Raw genomic sequence first — 12,160 nt, forward strand, 5'->3', positions numbered from 1 at the left:
CAGGGCTCTACAGTGCGACCATTTCAGTCGCAGTTGAGTAATGTATCACAGACATATCTCATGAATCCTTTCATAAGCAAAGTGTAGACAGGGTGTAAATAAGAGATTCACTGCGCAGTGTAGAGAGCTTCGTTGATTATAAATGTGAGCTTGCGATGAACTAAGATGAGTGACAGCTTTTAATGATTTTTAAAGGAGTTTGTAAATGTGATACTGATTTAATACAATACAATTCAATAAACAAGAAGTTAATAGTGCCGAGTCGTACCACGCAGTGGAAAAGTGCCATTAGAGACCACCGATCGATCATCCCAACGTGATTATCTGCCGATAATGATCGGTAGCCGATCAATCGGAGCACCCCTAAAAAAAATTAAAAATTAAACTAAAATAAATGTTAATGAGAAAAAAACTGGAGTGAAAATGTACGAAACCTAAATCAAATTTAAAAGACAAACGGAAAAAATAAATAATTAAATAAAATAAATAACAGCTAAATCCTAAAACCATTCACCCTGAACCAACTAGCAAGTACCAAATCACAAGACATGACTGTTGTAAAAAATAATAATAATAATAAAAATGGGAACAGACTTTCTTTATACTTAATGTTGTCTCTTTTACATCAAGCTGAGATGGGAGGAAGTAGCCTATTTCAACATTGGAAAAATTAGACAGTTCACCTTTAAGGCTCAACCATCAGGATGCGATCAACACAGTGAGGCAGAACTTGTAAACTGTGTGAGGGTCATTCTCATCATTGTTTAGACATGACACACACAGCCGTAATAAGCGGATGCAGTGCTGGTCATAAGTGTGTGTGGTGAAGAAATCTACAGATGTGCCGCCTCGTCCAATAAGTGCTGACCTGTAGGGCCTGTATACCATATGCACAAAGAATCAGAAATTCCTGACACAAAGCATCAAGCGTAACATCTCTTCCATATTAATTTGAGTTTCGGTCCCTGCTGCAACTGTGCCAAAAAAACCTGGTCATTTAAACCATCTAGCCCCACCCACAGTCGATGCTGATTGGACCAAAATCCAGCTCCTTAAAGCTTGATCGTGACTAGTTAGGACATGGATTAGAAACAGAAAAAATCTCTTCACTTATAAGAATATGTACCCTTCCAAATACTCCTTGTTACCCTCTGTTACCTTCTTGATACTCAACTCCAGTCCTCCTCCAGAGAGTCTGGATCAGATATTAACTACTGAGCATGCTCAGTGCAGTCCTGTGCGCCTCACTGGATAGCAATCATAAACAGCCAGTGGCTTTAACTTTTAACTCACAGCAGTGTGCCAACATGCTCAAGCAAACAATAATAAAAAAAATTTTTGTTGACAAAATTCTCCTATAATGAAAAAAGCTCTCTTCCGTTTTGCCTGCAATAGCCATAGAATAAGAAAAGACAGGTGAGAGTATGTGAGAGAAAATAATTTAGAGGACATGTGTATGCTCTTCTCAATATAGACTCTTTAACTAGGGATTCTCTTAACAAATAGCCTCGCTTCTCCTCCGTTTCTCACTGGTGCAAACGTGCATGTGTGTGCGCGTTCCTTCATTATCATTATTTCTGTGTGTCGTCATACTGCCCGCACTGCCTCTCCTTCCCCCAAGCTAGCAAGCGAACGGCATCATGGGGGAAACAGCAAGATTACCCAATCAATCTTCCCCAGAGAGAACAAGACGGAATGAGGGGGAGGGGAAGAAGAAAGGCAGACACAGATACACAATATCTATATAAAGTATGCAATTTCCATATTTTACTACAGTAATCTTCCTGATGAAATCATACCAGCCTCCAACCATGAGAATGATTAATTGGAATCCTAATATTCTAGACTACCACAATGACACTTACAGAAATATCTACACTGGGGACAAAGAGCGTGATTGTGATTGTGATCGGGATATGTTGCAAGCAGGACTCGGACCTCAATGTGTATGAAGCAACGTCTGTTTAAATGTTAAAAAAACGTTAATCTGAGGAATAAATATTCCAGGTTGCTGCCAATATTAAAGAGAAAATAAAAAATATGAAACATAAAAAGGACTAGGCAACAGCTTGTAAACCACGTATTATAAAATGGAAAAAGAAATTAGTGCTGGGCGGTATGACCAAATATTTATATCACGGTATTTTTCTAAATTATACCGGTTTCACGGTACATGACGATATTTTTTTTTTCATGCATGACCAGGTGTTAACCATATTTTCTACTGATTGAGAGGAAATACTGCAGTATATTGACTTATAATGCCCTATTTTACTGTCATGATGAGTGAATATTGTCAAAAAATACCACACTAAAAAGTGACTAAACACGACCCCTTTTAATACATGTTAACCAGGAGTCACTCTCATTTATAATCGCGGCATCGTCTGATAAAATCAACATGCATCTACACTAATGAGCGGCTATGTGGTTGTTTTGGCTATATTACTTTTTTGTCTGATGCAGCGCACCGAGTAACAAACTAAAAAAAACAACAAACAAAAAAGTGCATGTGTGCTCATATGTCGCTAGGTTTGTCGGTATGAATATTCTATGGAGAAAAGCCGCTAAAAGTGTCTGATAGTTGCTAAATCTAGTGCTAAAGTCAAGTGTAAGCTTGTTGTGAGTTGTCTACGGTGTTTTTAATCAATGCTCATTACGAAGCTTTACGACTCAAGCCCGGCAGAAAGTGAAGAGCACACAGACGACTCTGGTATTTAGAGGCGTTGCGTCCCAAAATTCCATCCCCATTGCCAAGATACCAATCCCACAAAATCCCTGGATTAGCCCTCAACCATTCCTGGGATTAGAGGATTAGACCGTTATATTCCATTATCTTACACCGAGAGGATTCCTGACTGTCTTGATTTCAGCGCAGAAGCAACCAGCAATGCAGGCCTGAAGACAAACACACACACACACACACACACACACACACACACACCTACACACACACAGCACAGGCCTCTACAGAGCTGTGACCCAACAAGGGAGCAAAGGGATCAGAATAAGAACACGATAAATCACTGAACTCAAGGACATTCTAGGAGCCGCAAAGACCTTGCCAAGACCGGCACACATGATACTGCAGCTCTACAACACACATGGGTGCATTTACACACACACACACTTTTTTTTCAGTGAAATACTTGAAAACTTACAGTTTATAGTAACATCAACCTCCAAAAATAGTCATTGACTTTATTTTCTACAGACATACAAAACGAATATGAAGCCTGTGGCACAGGTTTGATGTCTTAATTTTTAGCTATATGTGAATAAATGTGACAAATTTGGGTCTGTTGATCATATCAAACTTTTCCTTAGCTTCAGAAGACTTGGAATATTATGCATGTGTACAAATAACCATCATGGTGTTTTTTTGTTGTCGCTTTTTTTGACACCCCCGTACTCCCTTACGAACTGTTGTTATATTTAAAAGACATTTTTTTATTTAAAAATAAATAAATAAAAAAGACATATATAAAAAACATTTTTGTTATCTTAAACAGAAATAAGAAATGTTGCCTTGGCAACTAACTGAAACAAAATAATCTGAAGCACTAAAATTACAAGAAGTATAGGGCTGTAAAATCAATTAATTGCGTTTAATCATTTTTACAGCCCTATGAGCAGATAACAAAAAAACTTTAAAATGAAAACTGAAAATATAAAATATAAAAGCTAATTCAAAATATTAATAAATAAATAAAAAGTATACAAATAAATAATACTAGAGTTGGAATGACATGAGGATTGAAATAGACTATTCCTTTAAGCAGATTAAGGTAATGTTCGGAAATACAGAATGAAAAAAAATCAGAACATGAACAGACAATTTTCTGGTGGTTTGGGAAAATGGAATATTTGCACGTCTAATGGAAAGGCTGTGCATATTTAATCATGTTTAACCAAGTCATTTAAACAAGTATTACATATAAGATCAATGAGCGACGACATGCATGAGGCGTTCGCGATTAGCTATTAGTAAAATACTGCAAATCACATCCCAGAGGGGGGAATACATTTCCTCTGGAAATATTTTAGTCAAATATTTGGTTTAGTTTTATACAAGTCAGTGCAATGTTGGTCGCTGGAATGAAATTGGTTCTGTTTCCTTCCAAATGTTGACATAACTCCTTACACTAAGTAGGCCCATTCTGGGCTGTCGTCTCCATAAACGGCTCTAATCAAGTTCAGTGGATAGACTAGAGCAGTGTTTCCCAACCGGGGTGCCGCGGCACCCTGGGGTGCCGTCTGTCGAGAGCAGGGGTGCCGTGTAAAAATCCTTTTTTAATATTTTTTAATTGCTAAAATGTTCAAAAAAGCATCTATTATATAGGCAAGGCAAGGCAAGTTCCGCGACTAAAAAAATGTTGGGAAACACTGGACTAGAGGTCAGGCCCTCTGAACTAACCCTGATCCCACTATCCACTAAATCACATTTTCTTTTTAGTGCTCTCATTCTTGGCTTCTTCATCAGATGTTAGAACATAGTTTTGTAGAACTTACCTCTATAAGCACACACAACACTAACACACAACAAATTAAAGAACTACCACTGGTTATTTACAAGTAATTGTATCGTTTTAGTGATAAGGGCCTTTCGCACCGCTTTAGTTCCAGAACTAAATGTACAGTACTAAAGTACTGGGACGATTTTGCGCGAACTATTTCCCAGTACCATTTAAAGGGTTGCATTCGCACCGAGAGTGTGTACTAAAAATGGAACCGGAAACCGGAAAAAATGGTTTGAAGTTAAAAACGTCTTCATGATGAATTTGTTTGTGACAAACATGCAACTGTTTGCTTCACAAGAGGTTAACTGATGGACTGAAGTCATGTGCATTACTTGAGGATTATTGTGCTGTTTTTATCAGCTGTTTGCGCTCTCAATCTGACGGCACCCATTCACTGCAGAGGATCCATTGGTGAGCAAGTCATGGAATGCTAAATTTCTCCAAATCTGTTCCGATGAAGAAACAAACTCATCCACATCAGTAAATTTAAATTTTTTGTTGAACTGTTCCTTTGACAGTTCGAAACCAAAAGCTTTCTCAATGGATAATGTACAATTAAAAAAAAACATTCTCAGTGAATTTTGAACAAAATATTGTGTAAAATAAGTATTCATTTGCATAATTAAATTGTACTCATGTGTACTATCCATATTATCTAGGCTACAATTCGCATCTTAAATTGCATTGCAACACTGAGTCAACAACCCTTATATGACCTTCATTTTAACAAAGTATGCGTAACCAGACGTTTACAGTCAACCTGTTCGGAGCCATCCTTCTATCCTTCCCGCTTTGACTCAAGCCCGCGGGCATCCCGGCAACAACAACTGACATTTCATTATGCCTTTCACTGTTACTGAAATATTACATCTGTGAATGCACAGCATTCAGTATGTTAATCAGATTACATGTCTGTCTGTGCAAATTAAAGAAGCCCCGCAAATCTGTGTTTGCGAGACGCCGCAGCTGCTTTATGAAAGCCACTGCCTTGAAAAATAAACAGAAATAAACATTCCATACTCGTTTTTCTAATGCACACAATTACATACCGTGAGCATTTTTAAAAAGGACAACCAGGAAGAAACATGATCTGGAACAAAACACTCATGTACGCACATAAAGCATCTAACACACACTAATTCACGCGAAAACCCTCTATTCAGCTCACTTAACCTTATGGAGCGCTTGTATCCTGTGACACTTTGGTAAGCAAATCTGTCTAATGTTATTCACTAAGCACCATCACATCAATAAACTTGGACAACAGATTGAGGGTAAGGCCCGCCCCCAACGCACAGCACCACTGGACGAGAAGTCGAGGTTCAGCAAAAAGACTGTCAGGTTTGCATATCACTCACATAGTCGTGGAAGGCCTTGGCCTCGCTGGAGTGCTCGCAGGTCTCACGGCGGTCTGGAGCGGCACAGTACAAATCCCAGAATACACTGCAACAGGAAACAGGAGAGAATGTGACCATTAAATACAACATATATGAAGTCAAACCTTTTGGAATACACGTACTACAAGCATCCTACCACACAAAAAAAAAAACTGTACAAGCAGTCAATAAATTGCTTTGACTTCATCTGAGCGTGATTATTCGTTATGACGGTTACATCACAGCAAAGCCAGCATGGTAAAAATGAAGTCCAGTCAAACTTGATACTCGCACACTCTTTCGCTCCCACCCGCTTGGCACAAACAGCAAGTTACAGATCAATTAAGCCAGAGATTTCCTCAATTAAGAGTCTTTGGGTCCTGCAGGGCTGTTTGGAGGGGGAACAAGGTTTGCGTCCAAATGGTATTTAATTACAGCACTGAAGCTAAGTACCTGTTTAACTGGCCCAAATTAGATCGCTCCAGGTCTTCAGATATCGATTTAATGGATAACCTATAAAATCTCCTGGAAAAAAAAGCCCGGCGGCCGGAAGGTTAAAGACTAACCACCGCCACACGACACGCGCCTGCTGTTGCTCTCACCAAGAAATGGAAAATTAACATTGTTTATCAAGGGTATATTTATATCAGACAAAACTATTTGGTGATATTATAGACCTGAATTGGGAAACCTGTTGATATGACTGCTTTCGTGCCAGTGCAGGAAACTATTTGTGTTTTTCTCTGCAAACATTTACCAGGTTAAAGAACATTCCTGAGCACTTGTACAGCAAGTGAAAGAGTTACACAGGAAAAGGAGAGAAAGAGAGGATAAAAATGAGGTACCCTTTGTATGTGGGGGAAGGGAACATTAATGGGAAGAGGAAACTAGAAACAGACATGGAAAGAGAGAGGGGAAAAATGGAGGGAGAGAAAGAGGGGGATAGGAAGTGAGAGAGAGAGACATCTAAAACTCCAGATAAATGGGTAGATAACAAAATGTAACCACAGACTTACACAATTTAAGGTAATTCTACATTATAAAATGTCAAAATGGCATACTTCTAAATGCACGGACACTTAAATGTTAAATTATAAACACTAAATAACCCTTACAAAAAAAATCAGTTTCCACCAAAATACCATATTGTTTCTATTGTACAGGATAATTGCAAATTACGATGGTTTAGCCACTGTTTATATCAAAAAATGAAATAAAAAATGCAATAAACTAAAATGTCCAGGAGATTCCAAAGTACTTTATTGTGATTTTACAGTAGTAACAATAACTGCACAAATTAATGTGTTAATGTATGCTCATGCTGTACATTATGCTAAATCTATACATTAAAAACAGTTTACAAAGTTTCTAAAAAATGAATTATTAAACACGCATATGTGCACTTCCACTTTATGAAGCATTTGAAGGTGGCTCACTTGCTGTTAAAAGACGGTTCTGCGAAATGTAAATATTTATTTGACTCTGAATTTCTAACATTTACAGGTAAAGCCCTTTTAGCATTCAGTGGGGAAACATACCCCAATCTCCCCACTGCTTTTAAAAGCTGAAGCATTCTTTTACACAGCAACCTGGCCACATGAAACGATATGCATATGATCTTCTTTGAAGTATTTCATATAAAGTACACCCATGCTTTGGACAACTTGGGTGGTGTACTTTCTTCTATATTAAAAAAAATTATCTATTCCTCTAATAACCAAGCTGAATTTTCAGCAGCCATTACTTCAGTCTTCAGTGTCACAAATTATTCTAATATGCTGATTTGGTGCTCAAGAAACATTTATTATTATCAATGTTTGAAACGGTTGTACTGCCTAATATTTTTGCGAAAACCATGGCACATTTTTTCAGAATTCTTTAACGAATAGAAAAGAATCTTTTCTACCTTTATAAATGTCTTTACTGTTACTTTTGATCAATTCAATGCATCCTTGCTGAATAAAAGTAATAATTTCTTTTAAAAAAAAGTTTTATTAACCCCAAATTTTTTAACTGTACTGTAATTTTCTATAGGGAAAAGGGTGGGCCCTTCTAAAACCAAATAAACTGTGTAGCAATGATATACGGTTGACTCGTACACATGGTCTAACCTCAAAACACCACCTGCAGGTTTGCCCAAATTACGTCATGGCACTTCCTTGTGAGTCAAACACCGTAATTACAATGAGTCGGGCTTTACGCGTGCCTCTGATGCTAATTAGAGGGAACTACATTCTCATGTTAATAGATTCTCTTAAAAACTAAGCTCTTCTCTGTGGGCAATTAAGCAAATCCTAATGGTGAAGACAATACGAGACAAAAGCAGGGGTAATAATGCCACATCCATACGTATATGTACCTTACAATGAGGAGCTCTTTTGCATGTGTATTATTAGGAGTACAGTGGTATGTTATTTGCATTTGAGAAACAAGATAATCCTGACCCTGGGGCAGCCGCTGACCTCAGGTACTTGAACATCCGCACGGCTTATGGCTAATAACGAAATCATGACAAATAGGAAATCCTCGCCGAATTAACTTGAGCAATATTAGAGAAGCAATTACAGGGGAGTCGGCGAGCTTGGCACATTCGTGAAGCTTCGTGCCGCCACAAAGAGTTACAAGGCGCTAACACACAGAGGAGAGGTTTAACGACTCGAGTTCTTTCCTCAAATCTGCACTCATCCCCCCTTATCCTATACGACTACTGCCGACCGGTGAGCTGTCTTGACCCCCTGGCCTCCCGCTGGCCCTCAGTTTGTCATTGGTCCCCCACCAATGGAGAAGAATATAACCGTATTGGGCCAGCGGGGGATTCGGACACTTGCCACAAAGGGGAACGGTATGCAAAGAGTTAATCTGTGTTTGGGATCTTTAACAGGAACAAAGGACAGCAGCAGAGACGAAGGTTGATGAAAGGGATTTGGAGGAGGGATGGGCCATGTCTTTGCCCCACCATCTGGGCCTTTTGTCTGAAGGAGTGGGGTGGGAGAGCCAGGCCCGGGCAAACGTGCCCTCCATAAGGCTGCCTGACCCAATAATATACCCCTGCCACAGGTCAACCTGCAGCAGGTTAAACATACTGTTTGACGGCTGGTGTCATAGCCAAACTTAAGTCTGGATTAGTATAAATCAATACAGTGAAAGTGAATACAAACAATCTTGTAGATGGGCTGTAACAGTATACTCTCTTTTTATGGTGGAGTCGCTTTTGAGTTAACAGTGAGGATACTTTCAGTTTTACAGTATCATTCACAGTATTGGTTAACCAGGTCAGGGTTTAACAGTATTTTTTTCTATTCGCTCAGTTGGGCCAACAGTCCAGATTTTAACTTGCCCTGTCCACATTTTTGTTGTCCACAACACAAAAAAATGCATTAAAAAAATTCAATTAACATACATTAACAATTTTAAATTGACATTTTTTTTATATCTCTTTTAAAATAATAAAAAAAAATAAAATGTATTATAATTTGAAGGCACATAAAAGCATTTTTTTCGTGCATCAGTTTATTTTAATTAATAAAAATGTTTATTGCAATAGCAGGTGTAAATACGGTTCTTGCAATTACGCAGGAATCTCCAAGGCAGCAATACGTTCAAAAACACTTTTCTGGACATTAACATATATTGAAAAACATTACTATCTGATTTGTAATTTGCAACACACTCTTAATGTAAATTCGACAAAATCTCATATGTCAACAAGCTAGATAACTGTACCTAGCTGACAAGTTTACAAAGTTGACAAGCAGAATCCTTATTGTTGAGCACTGCAGGTGCAATGCGATACAGTGACATAAATCGTATCCTAAGTTTTTGCTTAAACCAGCCATAACGAGCGGCGCATGACGAGACATTTGAGGTTTGCTCAAACTATCTCTGGATAACAGTAATAGTGATGCTTGCCTTAGTAAGCACTGCTAAAAATGTGCAGATGAGCTGTAAATTCTGTAACTTCACGCAACATTTGAACTTTCAGCAAGGACTGAAAAATAACTTGCACTGTGCCTAGATTAGACAAGATGTCAGAGCATCAATAAAAAAAAATGTATTTGTCCATTTTGAATTACACACTTATTAGTACTAGCTTGCACACAGACAGTTAGACAGTATGTATAAAATATAAATAAAACACATGAGACTTACCACCACCATGAATGGAGGAATCCAGGAGGCTCCCCTAGCGTAATGTTCTTCTCCCATCGGATCTACAACAGGCAGTGAGAGGGAAGAAATGAGAAAGAGAAAGAGGGGTTTTGAGACTGTAGATAATGTAACATTTTCCTGTCAGACGTTGCGCAGTCTGCTCTCTGACCCAATCCAGAGCCCATATATCATCCTGCTTTCTCCACCAAAACAGCAGACTTGTTTTCCTCACATCCTTCTATGACACTGGAGCTTAAAATGTTACAGGCAGAGAGGAGAAAGTCCTTCTGGGAAGCCCCTATGTACAAGTCATAAAGTTATAATTCCAATGTGAAATGCATTGAAATGATTTTGATCTGAATAATAACAGAATAATGGTCAATGTATTTGCCATGCATGTGTTATCACCCTTATGTCATTTCCAACCATTTCAAAACTGTCTCTCTTCTGTAGAAAACAAAAGTGAAAGTTCCATATAATGAAAGTTAATGGGGTCCAATGTTGTTTTGGGCCCCACTGACTTACATTATATGGACAAAACCAGTTCTTCAAAATATCTTCTTTTGTGTTTCGCGGAAGTCAATGAAAACAATTCATGGTGCAATGATTCCACCATGATTGTTTACGTAAGACACACCTGACTTGGAACGCCAGGGCTCAAAGAAAATCCAGAGATTTCCAACTGGTAGTTACAATGTTGGTGCCTTTCACATGCCCTCATTTACTACTGCAACATGATTTGAAGGTAGCGCATATTCTTGGCGGCATTGCTCAGCTTCATCCTGGTCAATCTACCAATGTGGAGACCTACAGCTCATGACCCTCAAAATTAATCATTGCTTCTGTTTTTCCTACACTTCATTCAGGCCTTGGGGCTCACTTTCACTCCCCATCGTTTCTGCTTGTGTGGAAATGACCAGGGCGACTCATTAAGGCCATAATCTCAGTGTATTTAAGAAACATTCTCCTTTGTAATTGGTGAGTAGAGGGACCTGAACTGACCGTGGAAAGTGTGAGGAAAGAATTAGCCTATTATAACAATTATATGTGGATGATTACACAGGAAAATGTAGTGAGAAAAAAATAAAATCTAAGAGGATAGGATAGGTTTGTTCACTGCAGCTGAAAGTGGATTACCGAAGCAGGTCTGAAGGTTAAGAACACATTATCAGTCAATTTCACTTCGTCGGCCTACCAAACGGCAAGATAAACATCTGACCAACTTGTGGTGCTTTTGAGAAGTGCTGCAGAAAGTCAGGAAAACAAGGCCGCAACGCAGCAGAGATGCCGCCAAGCCAACAGGGAGGAAAAACACCCTGGGGTAACAGAGCAATGGAAGGAAATGACTGCTCACAAACAAACGGCAAATAAAAGTCCTGCTGGCCGGCGTACCATAAACAGCTATTACCTAAAAATTAATGACGGGTAATTAATAATTTTGCACATGGTTGGTGCACACATACTGGAGCACAGATTCTGAGACAGTAGAAATATGGGGAAAAGCAAACTGTTCAGTATAGTTAAGATCAACTATACATCAATACATTGATGCAGAGTGTCAATGTTCTCATTAAAGGTGGGGTAAGCGATTTTCCAAAACCGCTTTAGAAAACTGATTCGGGCCGACTAGCAAAACAAACTTGTAGCCAATCAGCAGTAAGGGGCGTGTCTACTCATGATGTGGAGGAGAGAATGTTCAGTCCGAGCCGAGCGACAGAAAGATTGAGATGGCGGATAAAAAACAAAAGAGGAAAACGTCTGCGGAACAAAAGAAGGCTTAAGTCAGTAAGGCAAGAAGTAGGACCTGTGTAAATATCGGATCAGCTTTCCAGCGCTGGACAGAACTCAAGGAGCGGAAGGCCTGTGATTGGATGCCGAGGTTGCTTTGTTTCTTCTCGATAGGCAAGTAACACCGTGTCTGCGCCGCAATAGCTAAAGTCTGTCTAGTACACTGGACGCGACAAAGCGACCGTTGAAAATCATTTGAAATTTGTGTCAATACGTCATAAATAGAACGCAGCAGCAGTTTTCTGTCGGGGATTTGTCGTGATGTGCTGCGCCGCATCCAGTGTAGACCATATAGATATGTATATATATCTATGGTGTAGACAGCAT

At 39.0% G+C, this 12,160-nt stretch overlaps 1 protein-coding gene across 2 annotated transcripts in view; it reads right to left on the minus strand.

Moving 5' to 3' along the window:
- The window catches only part of LOC107721784 (single-stranded DNA-binding protein 3-like), a 60,494-nt gene that overhangs the window by 36,411 nt on the left and 11,923 nt on the right, over positions 1-12,160 (minus strand). For both annotated transcript variants that reach the window (XM_016529944.1, XM_016529945.1), the window contains exons 3-4: positions 10,046-10,107; positions 5,879-5,963 (exon numbers count right to left, since the gene is read on the minus strand). In XM_016529944.1, the coding sequence (XP_016385430.1) occupies positions 5,879-5,963; positions 10,046-10,107 (147 nt within the window). The remainder of the gene's footprint in view (positions 1-5,878; positions 5,964-10,045; positions 10,108-12,160) is intronic.

The sequence above is a fragment of the Sinocyclocheilus rhinocerous genome, unplaced genomic scaffold (assembly GCF_001515625.1).
Source record: "Sinocyclocheilus rhinocerous isolate Xijiao unplaced genomic scaffold, SAMN03320098_v1.1 scaffold1112, whole genome shotgun sequence".
Lineage (NCBI taxonomy): Eukaryota > Metazoa > Chordata > Actinopteri > Cypriniformes > Cyprinidae > Sinocyclocheilus > Sinocyclocheilus rhinocerous.